This window comes from Sus scrofa, chromosome 15 (genome assembly GCF_000003025.6).
Source record: "Sus scrofa isolate TJ Tabasco breed Duroc chromosome 15, Sscrofa11.1, whole genome shotgun sequence".
Taxonomy (NCBI): Eukaryota; Metazoa; Chordata; class Mammalia; order Artiodactyla; family Suidae; genus Sus; species Sus scrofa.
The window spans coordinates 14,106,035-14,125,748 of NC_010457.5; the positions used below are offsets into that span (position 1 = coordinate 14,106,035).

The 19,714-nt window shown below is 39.0% G+C and overlaps 1 protein-coding gene across 1 annotated transcript in view; it reads right to left on the minus strand.

Moving 5' to 3' along the window:
• The window catches only part of THSD7B (thrombospondin type 1 domain containing 7B), a 1,521,641-nt gene that overhangs the window by 17,040 nt on the left and 1,484,887 nt on the right, over window positions 1–19,714 (minus strand). The window contains 6 exon segments of the mRNA XM_021075621.1: window positions 1,657–1,739; window positions 4,075–4,170; window positions 4,271–4,300; window positions 4,303–4,443; window positions 6,003–6,162; window positions 12,283–12,428. Of these exon segments, the coding sequence (XP_020931280.1) occupies window positions 1,657–1,739; window positions 4,075–4,170; window positions 4,271–4,300; window positions 4,303–4,443; window positions 6,003–6,162; window positions 12,283–12,428 (656 nt within the window).

A 19,714-nucleotide genomic window follows, 5' to 3' on the forward strand; every position in this document is an offset into this window, starting at 1 on the left:
TGCTCAGAGGCTTAGTTCTGCAGTCAGGGGACAGACCAAAGCCTCAAAGCAGCCCCAGTGGAGAAAAAAGACTTGACCGAAGACAAGTGAGAGAGGAGAGAGAGAGAAAGATATGGATGCCTTTTACTAATCCAAGTGTCACACCACATCATATCATCACATTCCTCACTGGCATCATGACAGTGTGTCCTTCATATTTATCTGTAGATTCTTGGTAATTTTCATGTCCAGTAAATCTCTCCAACAAACCAATTATGATAAAGCATAATGGACAAGGATTTATATCTATCTCTGGAAGGGAAACTGAAAATAATTGCTTTTCCTTCCTCCAGCAAACATAAAGGCAATAGAGGAGAATAGAAAATAAGCACAGGATTATGAATCTCTATGACTTTGTTGTTGGGGCTCCTTATGTAAAACTATATGTTGAATTTTCTGAACAGGTCCTAGCCTTACATAGCCACTCATGTAAATCCCTATGAATCAGCCAGATTTACTTAGGTCATCAATTGTTGAATGACTGCATGAGTTTGAAGAGCAACAGACACTCATATAATAATGAGCAGTCCAACAAACCAATTATGATAAAGCATATAATAATGACAATTATTACAGTATTTCCAGTAGTTTTAATTGAAGGCATTACTCAGTGTTCAGCGGAGAGAACTAATTAAGAAAATTGGTATAAGCTCAGTTATGAAAGCCATCTTTTCAAGATGCATCTCTATTAGAGTGAAAAGTTGTATCCAGTCTCATATGACAAAGGTTCAAGGGAAAAAGTTAGTTGACATCTTATCAAAGAGGGCCTTCAGAGAGTTGGTGGAAAGCCAAAACTTCTATTTTGCAAATATCACTGTCCACGAAGTTGGTGCTGATCTCTACTTTTCCTTTTTTTTTTTCCCCTCTGGAAACTTAATCACTAGCTTTTCTGTGGCAAAGAATTAACCTAACTTGAAGTAGAAGAGACATAAAATAGGAGTGAACACTTGAGTTATTTTTAACCAAATCATTTTTAGAAAGAACACACAATGAGAAAGACTTGTTTCTTTGAGAGGCAGGGCACAGTAGGAGTGCCATTGATTAGAATACATGACATATGCATTATTTCCTGAGCAGTGATGGATGGGAGTTTAGGGAGGAGAAGAAAGATTTCTGCTTTAAAAAAAGTATATACACACGCACATATTATTATTACTCATAGCCACATATTCAACATATTTGAAATCAGATAAAATATATTCACACTACAGTAAGGATAGGGTAATCAATTTTGCTAAATAATATTTAGCCAACATGAACATGCATTTATAATATCTTTCAAAATGTTTTAGGTATATGAAAGGCTAAGAATGGAGGGAAAAAAAATCAACTGAGAACACATTGATAAATAGAGCTAACATAAATTAGGTATCTGAAAAAGAGGTGTAGCTGTAGATGGATTCAGAAGGGAAAAAAAAAAGAAAAAAGACTGCTTTCTTTAAGGCATGCCCAGAAAAGAAATTCTTCATAGCTGTGATTACTACTGCAAATGCCTCTAGATGGTATCATGGGCCCATGGAACTGCAGCTTGGGCTGTAGGAGACCTCAAAGCATCAGACAGCCTATGGATAGCACAGCAATTGAAACACTTGCCCGAGTCTCCAGCACACGACTCACCTGTGTACAGTAGGAAAAGGGTTTTCTGCAGGCTGGGTTACACTGCCGAATAGCAGCAGGGCGGGCCTGAGGGGAGCAGCCTCCTACGAAGGAAATCCCATCATCATTTACAGATTTTCCTATGATAAATAGCCATTATTTTCCTCTCTGGCTCTGGCTACTTTGTAATGATACTATTTTAAAAAATCTGTTTGCTGACAGTGGGGCCCAGTCTCATTTTATTGATCATTCCAGGATGGGCTATTTGAGATATGAGGCTCTGCTAAGAGAAGATGTTTACAGTGGCGATTTTATACCCATGCACTGGCAATATGATTCTATCATATAGCTATAGCCATGCTTGAGGGCAAAGTCTACAAGTGCCAGGATCAGTAAAAGAATTTATGAAATCTCAATTTAAGTTCAGAAGCAGAGCATAATACACTCAGGGATCTCTTCTGTGTGTGTATCTATCTATCTATGTATCTATCTAAATTTCCCCCCAGCTCCTGAATACCCCAACTAGGCACAGGACCAATTCTCAACAACAACATGCTAAAAGAAGGCCACTAATCAATTCATGGGACCGCAATATCAAACACTTTGCCAGCATTTTAAATATATTTCAACCAGAACGGACACACACACACTCACATACAGACTCCCACACATATTTTTAAGAGCAAATGTATACCATCTAGGAGAGATAATCATACCTCTGACATCGCACTTGCAGGTGCTTATTAAATATTTTTGAGTAAATGGATGGAATAATGTCTCTATAATCTGAAAATCATTTATATATTAATCATGCCTTCCTGGACTCAAGCTACCAAGCAAAGAAGTTGACACATTATCCGAGGGCAATATTTAAACTGTATTTATATACTATGAATTGCATTGATAGGTTCTAGCCACTGAATTACTATAATTGTCAACCAACTATAGTTTATGATTTTGTAACTAGCAAAAAGCCTAGTGCCTAAGGCTATGTAAGGGATATAGTCAGATCTACATTTTCCCTAAGAATGAAGCAGCTAAATTCTCACTGTTACTTGAAAAATAAAACAAATAATCCCCACAGAAATTAAAAAAGCAAAAAACACACCAGGATCCAGAATTTGCAGGTAGGTGTGAAATTGATCACATGGGTGTTTGTGGCAGTAAGCACACAGTTGCTGCCAATAGAGTTCGGGAGGGGGAGGTGCTTTCCACCCCTTAAACCAGGAATCCCCCACAATGCAGTGTGTAAGCCCCAGGGAAAAGGGATCTCTTGGGAGTTGGGAAGAATTTGTTATGTTTGTACAGTTTATGCAACATTTTTATTTCAAAACTCTAATAATTATTATCATTGAATTATTTCAAGCTCTAAGAATACTTGTCAGGTGCCACACATAACCTGCTCATTTGTCAGATGGCTCTGTGATGGACACTGGGCAAGTGGTACACCATGCAGAGAATTCGATAGTGGAACCCTTACCACTGGGTTAAGTCTCTGCATACTGCTGCAAATGAGGCTTGCTCTGTTCCTGGTTAGGTAGATTTACAGTATAATTAGTTTTTAACCACAATTTACAAAGTGGGCAAGTAGCTTAAATTATTGTGTGGAAAAACTAGGGATGGAAGGGAATACCAAACATGCAAAAATAGGTAAATTAGAAAAAGGGGACGTCGACAATCTTTCTATCTCTGTAGAAAAATGGAAATTCTCCTGTTCTCATCAGCTCTTAGCCACAGTACCAAGAAAAAAAATGACAATTTAATTTTCTTTGATAAGAAGGCATTATAAAAAACCCTTTAAAATGATTGAGAAGACGATTTGAGGAATCAAATTGCATTCGCCATCATGAACGAGGAACACTTCCCTCTGTCTATATCAGATATTAAATAATAATCATGACTAACACATGATTAAAAAAATGAAGCTTCCAGTGCATCAATATAAGCATCTATAATTTAGAGCAAAATGTTTTTTATATCATTAATGTGTTTTAATTTTTATTATATCTTTATCAATGCTTTAATTTCAATTTCTGTATAGGTTTCATAACATGATACATGAGCACAAGAGTATAGGAATAGGATCTGTTGAGATATGTTCTCAACTACTTTTTACCAAAAAGGTACATCTTTTAAAATTTTAGAGACCATTGTTTTAAACTATCATCTGTCTTTTTCAGTCTGTCTCAGATCATAATATTTAAAGACATTTTATTGTGTTTCAGCTTATTTCTTTAAGTCGTTTGATCTACGATGGGACTTTAAATAGAAGTGTTTGCTTTCTAAAATATAAAGGTCTAACCACAATTTGCCATGAAGATCATCTAAGGCTACCTGCCTGGTCTTGCCTAGCTAATATTTTGTAAGCTAATTCTTCTCACCAACAGCAACACTCAGAGATCTTTTTGAAGTGCCCACATGAATCTTAGGCAGGAATACCTGTGACGTTAATGCCATCTGAACGTTGGCACCATACAGTTCGTTCATTATTGTTCCAAAGACTTGCTTTCCATGTGTAGTGATAACATTTACCTCCTGCAAGTAAATACGATAACAGCGGTTCTATTATACCTCACATAAAAGGAGAATACGCATTGATCAATCAAGGCTCAGAGTGGAAAAGTGCTCTTGGTACCTGTGCAAGGGCGTGTTTCTAGAACCTGCTGGGGCAGTTGTCTTGGTTCTCAAAAGACTGAATTATAAATGTCCTTGATCTAGATTGGCGGCCCAGAGTCTCAAAGCTTCTTCCATCAATGCAGGTCAATTCGCAGGTGCTCCACTCTGACCATTCTGTTAAGTGACAGTCTCCTGGAAGATTTCACAGTGCACAGCAGAGCCAACAATGTGAAAACTGACTTGACACCATTCATAGGCACAGGGTTCACAATGAGGTTTGTGTGGTGATGCATTGATACGGGTGGGTTCCCGAAACTACACATTCCACTTGGACACATTTTATACTTAGAAATACTAAGAATGATGAAGTCATTTATGGTTTAATCTAGTGGAGCAAAAGAGTGCCCAACACTATATGGCCATGACTGTGCTTCAAATCATAGCAGTTTTATCTTGAGAACACTGTGTCTACTAGTGATAATAAAAATTTTTATAAGGAAATGTAAAGCAACTGTTTTTAAAGAGCAGCATAACATAAAATGAATGTTCATAGAAATCATATAAAGGGAACAGGTTGGTTACTGAAGTAGAATATCTTTGGATGTAAAGAATGTCTAATAATTAAATATTTGTGTGTATGTGCATGTATATATGTATATACATATATATGTGTTTGTACACACATTTTACATGCCATATTATAAGGATATAGAAGGATATATTAAGCTACCTTAAACTCCAGCCGTACAAGCAATGTTGTCTTGTTAGGATTAAAATAAACTCATAAATTTTATGTAGCTAATAGTGACCTTCACAATTACATAGAACTTGGCTGTTTCACAGAGGGCTTTCATGAACCTATAGACTTACTTGTTCCCACCATGTCATTACCCGGGGTTCATCCACTCATGATTCAGTCAGTCTTTTTTTGAGAGCTGGCCAAAGTACCAGGTGCTGTCAGGTCAGGTATATTAACACATTTCTATATGGAGCAAGTGCTCAAAGGTGTCGACTTAAAAAATATGCACTACTTAAAAGTAGAGAGTTAAGTTTTGAGGTAAAATGAGGACTACAACCTGGGAGGCAGCATTTCAGATAGCTCTGAGATACCACTCCAAAGAGGTAGGGGGAAGGGCAGTATATATGGTGAAAGGGGAGGTCCTTGCTGCTAAGCACACATTGTGCAGCAGTTTGCTGCTAGTCTCATGAAGGAGCATATGTGTCACCATGAAGGATTTTAGTGCTTTTCTAGATATGAGGAGATGCAAGAATTGGGCTCACATAATCTTCTGGAAATATCTAACTCTCTGAAGGCCTGTCCTGCCAGTTTTCCCAGAGCACAGAGTGCCTCACTCCTGATCTACACCCAGAGCTTTTTCAAGGGGTGTTGATGGTCGGCAGCTACAGTGGCTCTTGATTCAATCTGTGTAGAGGCAGATGGCGAGTGCCAATCTCCATTTCCCAAAGGGATGCGGCTATATGTCCCAGGTGAAACACCAGTGAAGTGATAATAAAAAGATTCTAACTTAGCTCTTCCATTTCCAAGCCCAGTGCTTTCCCCCCCCCCCCACCCCGGGCCTCTTCTGCCTCCACTGAAGCTGTTAAGTATATTCCATAGTGATAGCCATAATTAAACATAAACTTGAGTTAGTTTAAAAACTTCAACTTTGATGAGAGAGCACTCTAGAAAAAAAGAAAAAATAAGCAAAGGTCACTGTGGAAGGCGCTCCTAGTCACTTGAAATTGCCTACCTGGGCAAGGCACAGAACACGGCTGCTTCAGGAGGCTGTCCTGAAAGGGCCTCTCTCCACACAATGCATCATCCACATGTACAGTCCAGTGGGATGTCGAGCCATTGTGCACCACACAGGAGATGCTGCGGATCTGGACTCCTTCCCCACAGTCTCCACCCTGTTCAAGGAAAGGATGCTGTCAGCATTACTCAAATCATAATCATCTCCACGTTTTGGCCCCTGTCACCTCTTGCTTAAGAAAATCCTAGCTGTGTATTTTGGCAGCTTCTTCCTCTAGAGATTTATCTTGCCATTGTTGATGATAAGGCATCTCTGAGCAATTCTCTTAGAGCTGAGAGAGAGACTGAAGTAGAAATGCAAATTTATGCCCTGGGATTTATGCACTCAGAATATGACGATTCATTTTGGAACTCAGCCAGGATTGACTGAAAAAGAAAAACAATACCTAATTTGCCTAGGTGTATGTGATAAAATGGCCTCATCCATAATCACTCCCCAAGAGAGCATGTACAGCCACAGGGCATACGTGTCTCTTTTACTTTCCTTGTTTTTCTTTTGTAGGGAGTTCAGTACTTTCTCACATGGATTAGGAGGGGTTTCTGGTAAAACACTGATTTTCTCTATTGCCATGAGTTTTCCCAGAATGCCTTCTGTGCTGAACATTATTCCTTGAAGATATTTCATAAAAATCTCACTCAGATTATTCTGAGCAATTAGAAAAAAATGTGCAGTGTCTCACAGAAACAGAAGCTTGGAATTGGAATACTCTTAGTGGTTATCTAGCCCAACCATCTGCCTGCTGAAGGATTTCCTACCATAACATTTGGGCAGATACTCATGAGTATTATCTCCTCAGTTTTAGCCAGGTGCTCAAACCTCTTTCAAAGAGGCCCATTGGATGCTTAGATTAAATGTAGAGGGTAATTCTGATTTTGCATAAATGCTTTATAAAACAGAGTCCAAGACAAAATTCTATACTGAGGTGGTGAAATCCCAGGGGATAGCAAGGGTGAGGGTAAAAGAACCATCTCAGGAACAGACGGGCAAGCAAAGAGAAGGTATTGTGTTGTCAAGTTACCCTCAACTTCACAGGTAAATGCAGCTGGTTTCCTGGCCAATCATATCTTCCAGACAAGGCTTGGGGAGGGAGAACTAGCTCCTCCTTGGATCCAGTTGTCATGGATCAAGGAGTACTAATTCATCCCAGGGAGTACTAACTCCCCTATACTTCTAAACAATGTCACTCAGCTCCAACTAAGTCTACAAGTTGGTGGAAGAGCTAGAGTTTGTCATGATTCCTACTGGTATGGTTAGAGAGACAGAGAATGAGCCTTTGCACAGGTTCTGCTGCTGTAGACAAGGATGTTACAACCCATTGTTAAATGATAGTCTGAAAAATGGGCTCTGCACTGGGAAACTCCAGCTCTTCCCCCCTGCAGGACCTAGAAACTACATTGCCAAGCCATGGAGCTTCTGTGGCTCTGGAAGCAGTGGGAGTAAAGAGGGACAGGGTGGTCAGTTAAAGCAGTCATGACAGTGCTTCAGGCATGGAACAGGTGACTCAGGGGCTGACAAGCCTGCTGATCACCAACCAGGTTAAGGCACTGTGGCAGCGGCTGCTGAGTGTCATGGGCAGGTTGTGGATAAAGTGCCAGCAATGCAGGTCTAGGGGTGGCTGCCGAGAAAAAGTGTTTACAAAAGGAAGTTTGGATTCAAAACCATATTGGCAAAAAAGAAAATGTGCAACTTGGAGGAGGTACAAGTTGTAGCAGCTTAGAGCCTGAAAGATCTGAGTAGACACACAAATCGGGACCATCACATCCTTTCTAAGAGATGTTTTAACAAGAATTATGAATTGTTTATCTAAGATGGCAATCCCCACACCTGATCTATCAGTACCTCATAATTGCTCTAATCATCTCTATGGCCATTGTGAAATTGTTAAAAAAAATATATACCCTAATTTGAATCTAAGTACAATTTTTTCTCCCCTTTCTGTCTTTTTAGGGACGCACCCATGTCATATGGAAGTTCCCAGGCTGGGGGTCCAATCAGAGCTGTAGCTGCTGGCCTGAACCACAGCCACAGCAACACGGGATCCAAGCTGCATCTGTGACCTATGCCATAGCTCATGGCAACACTGGATCCTTAACCTACTGAGTGAGGCCAGGAATCAAACACATGTCCTCATGTATACCAGTCAGGTTTGTTACCGCTGAACCACAGTGGGAACTCCCTAAGTTCACTCTTTTTGACCGTGTAAGTGGCTTGCAGAAGTGCTCAGACCAGGGATTAAACCCAGGCCACAGCAGTGGAAGCACCAAATCTAATCACTAAACCACCAGGGAACTTCATACGTACACTTTTTTTTTGTTTTGTTAAGTGGAGGTTCAAAATCAATTCATGATATATTCACTGAAAGCAAATGCTCTAGTAAATGTTTACTCTCTAGAGTGGAAAATAATTGAAATAAGCTAAATTTCTCTTTGTGGGAGGATTCTCTCTATAATGTATTATTCCAGATGATGAATCCATGGCTGAATTGTCTAACGTGTATGTGTTTCACTCTAGAGGGTCAGAGTTCCTGAACTTGGAGAGAAGACTCTGGGGATACAGCAGCATATCATGGAATTTGCAGTTACTGCTCCCTGGAAGCTCAGGTAACAGGAGATGGAACTGATGAGAGTTTTGTTTGACACTTCAGGAGATGGAGTGTGGAGAAATGACAGGAAACAAGTCTACACCAGGGACCACTATAAAAACCAAGACAAACAATAATGTGCTCCTAGTATGTATCCATGTTCAACCTTAATCTCTTATACCTTTGACAACAACAGCTGTAGTACAGAGAGAAATCAGCATCAGAGTGGTAATTTCATTCACAAAGTAAGCCTTCATCCAGTCTCATTCATGAGACTTTACACACTAGGGCCTGAAAATAGAGCCAGGCTTCTTAGAGCAAGATGGTCAAGGGCAAGGATTCTGTCACTAGCGCTCCACTCTCCAGATCAGTAATGGACTTGGAGTATACACCAAATTGGCATTACCAGATGTGGACAGGCAGATGGTGCTAATAATCATAATCATACTTTTCATCAAACCTACAATAACAACCTCAATTTATTTAGTTCCTTTTTTTGGCCATGCCTGGAGCATGGGATTGGACCCATGCCACAGCACTGACAATGAGGGATTCTTAATCACTAGGCCACCAGGGAATACTCTGAGCTCTTAATTTATGTCAGGTATTATGCTCTCAGCACTGCATAGGAATTGTCTAAGCCCTACCAAAACCTGTAGCAAAACAGGTACTCTTGCTACCTCCATGATTATAGATAAGTAAAGAGAAGTGTGGAGAGTTTAAAGACTTGGCGAGGAGTTCCCGTTGTGGCTCATTGGCTTAAGGACCTGACACTGTCACTCTGAGGATGCAAGTTCGATCCCTGGCCTCCCTCAGTGGGTTAAGGATCTGACATTCTGCAAGCTGTGATGTAGGATGCAGATGTACCTGGGATTCAGTATTTCATGGCTTGGGCCATAGGCTGTAGCTCCGATTTGACCCCTAGCCCAGGGACTTCCATATGCCTCAGGTGCAGCCATAAAAAGGAAAAAAGAAAAGAAAAAAAAAAAAGACTTGGCAAAAACTGCAGAGCAGGAAACTCTAAAAACCTGGACCCAAATTGAGCCTGCTAGAGTCCAGCATCTGAGCTCCTAACCAGATTTTATAACATATACGTGGATACATGTTATCAGCTGAGGAACTTGGAAATAGTGAGGAAACCGTGAAAAAAGGTCTGAAGATAAACCCTTCCATTTGCAAATCTCTTTCCATACAAGATGGTGGCAGAATTGGCACATCCACTGTACCTTGTGCAAGAGGCTCTCCTTTGATGGGAAGCAGCCACTTCAACATCACCGCCACCTTCAGTGAGTAGGCTTCCCACCTGAATCTGGCAGGTCAGGATGTTACAGAACAACAGAGAAGCAGGAGGACAGCTTCAAGGGATGTGTGCTTCCTTTGTGTGCAGAGGCCCACTTGCATTTTGATCAGTAATTCCCCAAACTCAATTTACACATGCAGTTAAGAAACAGCAACTCAATGAAAAGATACTATGCCATTTATCTCGCAAAGCATTCACAATCAGGCTCCAGGAAAAGCAGGAATGCAGTTCAAACTCAGGACTAACTCAAAGATCATCATGATTCCCTTTCTTTTTTGCCTCTGCTTTTTGGTGTGTCACTTTCTTTGTTCTTGCTGCGGGGTGAGTGACTTTATCTATGAGGTGGGAAACTGGGGCAGCTAAGAATTCAGGAATACAGTATCTTTGGACAGCTTCAATTCCATTCCAAATTCTTGGGGAAGAAGGCCAATTGACCTCATTTTGGGTAAGGTGCCCAAAGAGGAATAATTAATATAGATTTTTTTTTGTGAGAGCTTTGCCTAGATTGAGTTTAACTCCAGTTTCTTCCTGACTGGAAGTGTCCATGAGTGGAGTGACCTCTCTAGAAATTGGAGGCCCTTCTGAAGTTTCTCGACATACCTGCTGTGTTGGTCCCCTCAGCCTCTGTGCCCGGGTATCTCCAACAGATGCCCCATCCCCCCAGCCTGACCAGCACTACTACAGAGAATGGTCACAACCTCCCACTCTTACCCCTGTGGTTTAGACAATATGTGACAAGCTCAATTTGTGAGTGCAAAATGAAACATTATATTTGGCATTTCTCCAGAATGTTCCTATGGGACAGATTGGCAGATTTATCTTTAAAAAAGGGCTCCTGACACCTGAGAAGATAAAAGGGAAAGTAAAAAAGACCAAGTGAGGGGCAAAGCTGTCCTAATAAGCCTTTTAAGAGGTGGAGCGTGGTGTTTGTCCCCCATTCTTGCCCTTGTCTTTTAGTCCCTCTCTCCTTTTCCCAGAAATGGGCTCCTGAATTCTTTGAATATATTTTCACTATTCTCTCAACAGTTATCACATTTATAAGGAGAAATCTTCCTTCCATTTTCTTAATTGTGCTTCTAAGCAGCACTTAAAAAAATGACTGAAGGTGTAGAAAAGAGGAGTTTAGACTAAGTAGACCAAGTATTCATATTTAAAGCCATTAGGTTACTACCGAATTAATTAGCATGGTTACATTTTTTTTTTTTGTAAAAAGACTGAATAAATATACCACACATTTTTGTTCCTCTGGGACTTATTACAGTACATGGGCATTAACTTTGCAAGATAGTAATGCTGCATAACAATGTCATCCTGACAGGAACACTAATCTTCTGTGCTGCAGATTTCCTTTCTTTTTTTTTTTTCTTTTAATTTTGTCTTTTTAGTGCCACACCTGTAGCATATGGAGGTTTCCAGGCTAGGGGTCAAGTCAGAGCTACAGCTGCCAGCCTATGCCACAGCAATGCCAGATCAGAGCTGTGTCTGTGACCTAAACCACAGCTCACAGCAACGCCGGATCCTTAATCCACTAGTGAGGCCAGGGATCAAACCCGAAAACTCATGGTTCCTAGTTGGATTCGTTTCTGCTATGCCATGACGGGAACTCCTATGCTATAGATTCCTTAATGCAGAATTAAAATTATTGTTGCCTAATTAAAGTCCGCTTTAGAATAGGAATTGAAGGATAAACTAGTAAAATAAGAAAATAAGGAGAAATCAATGTGCTTTTCCTTAGACAAGGAGCCAGAGAGAAAATGCCATAGAGGATCTTCGCTGACACAGCAAGAGCTCTGGGTATGTGATATATTATGATGTTACTAGGCATTTATACTTCAGGTCAATAAAAAGCAATCATTGAGGAAAATGGAGTAACCGGGGTTCGGGTAATAAGGTTAAAATATAACTTTCATACACTTTTGGTTTTCTGCTCATGTGCAAGATTTTGTCTAAGCCTAAAAGTGCTTTTTTTTAGAAATACAGTCCACAGGCAAACTGTGCATTTCCATAGCATCAGGGTTTTACCTAATTACATACTGCTTTGATATTTCCAACATGCCAAGAAGATAGGGAGTTCTTGAGAGCACTGAAGAGACTGGAAGTCCCCTAACCCGGCTTATTTTACATAGTGCCTAACAAATGGTTACATATTTCCTAACAATACACTCTATGTGGGGTTAAAGTCATTTGGTTCTTTTTCCCATGCTCTCTACTTCATAAAAATACATTGTTACAGCCCCTGGCACTGTAAAATGTATATCATTAGCACATAGGTTTGACCAGACAAGTACTTTGGACAAACTAAGTGTCATTACTCTAAGTGTCATTGCATGACCTACCTCCAATTTACATGCAGACCAGTTGCTGAGGACCCAGCTATAGCAGGGGGTCACTGGGCAGCTTTTCTGCTGGGTAAGCTCAGTGGGGCATGGCCTTCCTTCTCCTTGGGTTGGCGTAATGATAAATCGAGTCCGGCTCATTCGACCTAAAAGGATAAGGAAGATGTCAGCTTTTCAGTTAGAGTTTGGCTTGGAAAGAGAATTAAAGGACAGAATGTTGCCTTCCATGCAGAAGTCTTCATTAAAACACACTGAACTTTTGTCATGTCCAGGTTTCAGTTTTCCTGCTATTTTAATTTAGGTTTCTACGGAGACACAGGCTATCTCAGGTCTGCAAAATGCTCAAGGATTTGAAACTCTGTCTTCTACTTCTTTAGTCATCCTAAATTCAAACTCTGTATTGTTGCCAAATAGCTTGATCCCATAAACCCTGTAAGAATGTTAGTTCCATTTAACAAATATTATGAGAAAAAGAATGTGTATATATATATATATATATATATGAATGACTGGGTCACTTTACTATGCAGCAGAAATTGATAGAACACTGTAAATCAATTATACTTTAATGAAAAATTTAAAAACCAAATATTTATTTATTAAACTCTAGAATAATCCAGGCATCCTGCCATGTGCTAGGGATATTAGTGATGAAATCGCCAGATATATCTTCTGCCTTCATAAACCTTATATTCTAGGCCAGGATTATAATTATGAAGCAAAAATAAGAGTTGTATCTTTTTTGTTAGTTTATAAATCATCAAGTAAGGTAAAAATTGCACATAATCCAGATTATCCTAGAAAATTCCCACCCCAAGATTCCAATAATGTCTCTGTATTAATTCAATATGGCCAATTTTCATAGAGTTGAGAACCACTTTTTTTTCCTACTTGGGTACAAAATAAAGTTGTTGACTTGTGTAAAGAAGCCATGATAGTTGAAGGATATAAGTTGAAATACTGCTATTCCATTTCCTAATGAAAGGAAATTGGTTAAGAATCACTTGGAAAGAGCAGAGCTCCCATGTTAACTTATTCCCTTCTGGGCATAATGTCATAAGCTCATTGAGTAGAAAAGTGGGTGAAATTTAAATATCTGTTCTCTCTCATTCTTTCTCTCATTTTTGTCCTTGCTCCTCTTTTACTGATGAGGTATGATGTGCATATCATTTTATTGCTCTTCGTTATCTGTGAATTCGATGCCCTTCCATTTTTGTTATCAAATTAATGATATTGTATTTGTGGTAAATGTTAAAGGAAAAACAGGGTTCTATGAGAGCAAGTTCTGGGGATGCCACCCAGTCTGGGAAGGATATCAGGGAACATCTCCCCAAGTAGTTGAACTTGAAGCAGAAATCTGATGGAGTAAACCAGACATGATATACAAAGAGTATCCAACAGAGGAAAGAGCATGTGAAAAGGTCAGAGATGCAAAAGAGCAGAACAGGTTTGAGGACCTGACTGAAGGCCAGTGTGGCTGGACAGAGAGAGCAAGGAACAAAACAGAATGAGGCAATATTGGCAAAGGTATTAAAAGGGGGTCTTTTCCCAATGTCAAAGATTCTAAGTTTCTATCTTAAGAGAAATGGAAATATTGCGATGATTCAATTCAGCACAGAATTTACTTGATAATCTTAGGTAAGAGTAATTCTCAGATGCTCTTAAGTTCAGGGAGAAGCAAGGGTGAGTCACATCTTCAGTGGCCTAGACCTTAGTGGCCATTGGAATATTATCATAGATTTGGTGGTACACTAATTCTCTCTGAGAAGACTCTTGAGGAAACTTAGAAAGTTCTAATCACTAGATTCTAAATTCCTTGAGGTTTGAGGTTCTGTCCCTAACATGGTACTCCATATATGTGAAGCACTAATTTAATATTTAATTCAGATTTTCATAAACTTTCTATGTGATATTATCTGTTATCTAAGAACTACATGATGACATATCAGTGTAATTGTTCAGCAGATATCATGTGCTGAGAAATTTTCTAAATACTTTATATATACCAACTCATTGAATAATTATTGCAACCCTAGAGGAAAATTCTATTTTTGCATATTATAGATAAGGAAATTGAGGTGCAGAAAATTTAAGTCACCTGTTGAAGGTAAAACAACAAAAAAATTTAAGTTGCAGAACAGGATTCAAACCCAGAATATTTTGCTCCATGGCTACTGTATGAGCCATGATGATAATTCAAGAGAATATCATGGACCAGGCAAGAAAGCAAGGATAGTACCTATCATGGTCTTTTATGGGAAGTAGAAGAGAAACTTTGGGTAATGGTAAAATTTGTGAACAGTGGAACCTACCCATTTTACATCCTTGGGCACTGAGAATGACCGACACATTTGGACAGATATTTCTTCCCAGCATCACTCAAATCAAATCATACACGTTGGACTTCACTTTATTCATATGAAACATTGTTCCTACTTTTTGATGAATACATTTGACTCAAGATTTCACATTAATTCTTGCTTAAATACGTTTCAGTTTTAGAATTATGTTGATGTTTATTCTCTTAATCTAAATATCTATTACCCTAAAGTCATAGTAATTGCATTCTGTTCTCTATCCTTGTTTTTAAGAATAATGAAAATGGAGTGTCACCTTTATTACAGCTAAAGAGGTTCTATTTCATTGAAACCAAATAACTTAAAGCTTATTCTTGAATTGATGGCATGCATCATGACCATTAATGTAGGACTATCTTATTTATTTCCATTAAAGTGACAGATATTTTCTGCTGGACACAGAGGTGGGGGGAACCTAATGAAGTCAACAGAAAAAAAAAAGCTATTACTTTTTGAAATAATACTTACAGCCACTCTCTGAAAGCACAGCTGTTTGATTTCTTTGCCTTTTGCTATCTAAACACAAAGATTTTCAAACAGTGCCAATTAGATACCCAGAAGAATATAATAATCCTACACTTTGAAGTACATTATCATGTTTAATTGAATAATATAAACATTCAATTAAAAGAGTATTGGTAATAAAGGCTCGAGAGTGTATAAAGGTACCTATTGCAACTGAAGTTTCTGTGGGGACACTTGATATCTTTATATAAGTGCCTTTTTCTGTGGTAGGGATATTTGGTTAGATAAATTAAGCAACCAGAGAAAGTATCCCTCAAATTTGGCACTTTCCCCCCAAATCCTGAAGTTATAAACATAAAATTTAGCTATATGGGACATGGATAGTATGGACAAAGAGGCCCAACCATCTCCAATGGTAGTGACCTGATATTATGTGGGATTCCACACATCAGAAAGGATGTGATATTCAACCAAACACCTATCTCACAGCAGTAAGTATTCTAAAAGAACCACTAATGACTGGAGACTTAAGGAATTATTTTGGTGACAGGAAATTTTCATGTGAGAGGGAAGGCAGTGAATGATGTGGCCACATGAAAGATACTTGAAATTATGGTGTGATACAGAATATGAGAGAGAATTTTAAAATAGGTGATGTATGGTGAAAAGAAACCTGGACTTGGCATCCAAATTCTCTAGCTGGAAACAATTCTCTCAAATTAATAGCTAGTAAATGATGTGACTGCATGAAAGTACTTGAACTCCTCTGAGCATGAATTTCCTCTTCTGTAAAATAAAATTAAGTATACGGAGCGTCCTTATTATCTGAGGATAATGCATGCTGGGGAAAATGCCGCTTAAAAGTGAGTGTATATCAAATGGGAATCAAATTATTTTGAATAATTAATAAAAAATGTCTAAATGGGATTTTGGAACTACAAAGGATGCCAGTAAGTTTATTTTCTCTAATATCAACTATTATGCAGATGATTGCAACTATGAAATTATTGGGACAAGAATAAATCAACTATTGATATTTCTTATGTAATTTTATGATTACCCTCTACAAGTTGTATCACAATTGGCTTTCTCAGTTTGATCATAGACTCTTTGGTCTTTGAGACACTTTATCAATTTTCTCAAGAGCTCCCTTTAATCTTTGGTGTAAAGATGGTTCCATTTTTTTTTTTTTTTGTCCCTTTGTTGCAGGTACACATTCTATTTACAGCTAGAGATAAAAAAACTCTGATGCAATGCCAGTGTATGAGCATTAATGCAGGAGGCTTTTTGACTGGGGTATGGTTTGGTAAAAGGTCAGTTCATCAGTGACTTTCTTTGTTTTGTTTTGTTTTGCTTTTTTAGGGCTGCACCCATGGCATATGGAGGTTCCCAAGCTAGGGGTCTAATCAGAGCTACAGCTGCCAGCCTACACCACAACCACAGCGACGTGGGATCCTAGCCTCTGTGACTTACACCACAGCTCATGGCAATGCCAAATCCTTAACCCACTGAGCGAGGCCAGTGATGCCTACATCCTCGTGGATCCTAGTGGGTTTCGTTCACTGCTGAGCCACGAAGGGAACTTCCATCGGTGACTATTTTTGTATTATGGGGGTTCTGCTCCCTACAGATCTCACAATTATGCTGATTCAGGTCAAGAAAACTGAGATAATGAGGACTCCTTGGACTCATATCATTTTGGTTAAATGAATTAAAAAAAAACACCACATATAAACTACACTACAGTGTATCTAAAATGTAGTGCTTGTTAAAACCTATTATTTTAAAAATCATTTATTTTGACAGCGACTATTTCATATCAGTTTCTACAACTGGCCCTGGAGCAAGCCTGCAATGAGTATAGAAAGCATGCAAATGGTATGCTTTTGGACTTTTTAACATTAAATGCACATGACTACCAAGTCCCTAATAATTCAGCCCGGTCCCCCCAAACCCCTTACACCCTAGACTATACTCCTCCTGTCCTCAGAGGAGGCTGCCTAAGAGTGAAGGTTGCTGCCACCTGTGTCCTCATGTGTCCACTCTGAGAATGAGAGAAATTTCTTGGACATTCTCTGGACAACTCTTATTTGGGTATATGCATTTATTTGAAACCTGAATTCAATAGCCAATAAAAGCAATATACTTAATGGGTAATACCAAAGAGAGATAAAATGGAAACCAATTCTCTTATTCATCTACACTTTAGGCTATAAAAGAGAGAAAAACATCAGCTCCAAAGTATGTTTCCAGTTTAATAAAGACCCCGATTACAGGAGATTAACTTTGCTAGCAATTCTCTTTGAACTATTCCTGTCCTCCCTTGAGGAATATTGGGAACTCATTATAAGCAACAGTGATAGTAGGCATACTATTAAATTCGCAATAATTTCAGGCAATAAAGGAAAAAAGATTGCATGGTAAGACCTCACGAAAAAAAAAACAGATGATGGGGTACACACAAACACACACATACCCCAGAGAAGCCAGTACTGGTAATTGCATACAGGTTTAAAGAATACTAGACTGGATCACACTCCCATTGAACTCAGGAATAGTCAGACTTCACTCTGAAGTTCCACTGACAAAGGGGATGTGGGGAATTTTAAGCAAAGCCACCCCCCCAAAACCGATTAAATATTTGTCAATGTATACATTCATGAAAGGAAAGGGAGTCAAATGCAGTAGTGCTTTTTTCTGCCCATGCTTTCAGGTCCAAGTTGCCAGCATCATGTGCTGTCACAGTGATAGGTTCTCAACAATGGTTTTTCTGTGGCCCTGAGGGATGTGGCACACTGAATTAACTGAAAATTAGGGTTTTGATAGCTCTGGACAATTTGAATATGACCCAAGCAAACAAAGCAAAATATTATGTATGAGAAAATGGAAAAGGAAGTACAAGAATAACAGTGCAATGAAGAATAGACCTATCAAACCTTAAATAGTTCATTAAATAAAACATCTGAGCAACTTATATGAACAAAGCTATAAATTACAATCCACCATAGACATGTGCATACAAAAACAGTATAGTATATGAAATAGTAGTAGTATATGAAGTCGCTTTGAGCTTATAAAATGTTATTTGAATATTATTTTTACTGGTTTGCTTTCCACCTGGTAACTATTTCTTTTTAATATGAGTTGAATTTTCAGGGAATGTGCATAGTCCTTGGCAGGGAATGGCCATCTAGAGCTACCATCTATGATGGGTTGATATCCAAATGTCAAAGGACAAAGGACAATGTCCAATGTCATTAACATCCAGTTGATTATGGTCCTTCCTGGTTGCACCAAAAAATTATGTTATTGAATAAAATGTTCCACTTTTAAGCATTTTATCATATGAATTTATTCTTAAGCTTTTGTGCCTGCTACCTAATAGTAGCCGGCAGAAAATAGTGGCAAATGACAAAATACATGAAAAAAAAAAACAAAAACAAAGGGATACTAACAAAAAACTCACTGATATTTATTGTATAATAACTTTTGTCATTTTGAAAGTATTCCTCATTATAGAAAAAGGGCCTAGATTAATTGAGTGAATACAATGTGCTATGATATAGAGATGCTAGAGCATATTCTTGCTTAGTTATCTTCCCTTCCTTATCCTGCTATTTTTGCTTCTGTTTCCCTGAGAGCTCACCCCCCCCCAAATATACCATGTCCACAAGAATCCCAGTCTCATTTCATGTGGTAAACTGAAGCCCAGAGAAGTTAAGGAATTTTTGCCAAATCACACAGCTAGAAGGATTGTAACAAAAATTGGTCTTACTTCAGAAGCACGTGCTCTCCAACAGATTTCATCTGGTCCAAGTCAGGTATGAGGTTCTATGCTGAGCTTGTTAGACCCCTTGAATAAGTGTGAGAAGTTCACTTAGGTCTATCTCCTCCAATACATGTGTTACCTGTATTCATGTGTCCTATTTTCCTTTAGAAGAAACTAATTAAAATTACAATACTAACACCTTTCTATGGGATGACACTTTACTTGTTTTGAGGGACTTGTAATTTTCTAAAAGCAGCAGGAAGTTGGACTATATATAAAATGCCCAGTTAATTTCATGCTGCTCTTTATGCTGGACATTTGCTTTTTACTTCTCTTAACAAACATCATCTGGAATTTCTATCCAAGGTTATTTTTCTTGGTAATATTTTTTCTTTTTTGGCTACTCTGGGGAATATGGAGCTCCTGGGCCAGGGGTCAAATCCAAGCTGCAGTTGGAACCTGAGCCTTTAATCCAGTGTGCTGAGCTGGGGATAGAATCTGTGTCCTGGTGCGTTAGAGATGCCACTTATCCTATTGTGCCATAGCAGGAACTCCTATCCAAGGAGTGCCCAGTTTTTCAAGTGCCAAGTTTATTTTCAATATACACCTTGGACTGGCTTGGATTTTGGATCAAGATTATTTTCTAGGAGTTTCCGTCGTGGCGCAGTGGTTAACAAATCCGACTAGGAACCATGAAGTTGTGGGTTCGATCCCTGGCCTTGCTCAGTGGGTTAAGGATCCAGCGTTCCAGTGAGCTGTGGTGTAGGTTGCAGACTCTGCTCGGATCCTGGGTTGCTGTGGCTCTAGTGTAGGCTGGTGGCTACAGCTCCAATTAGACCCC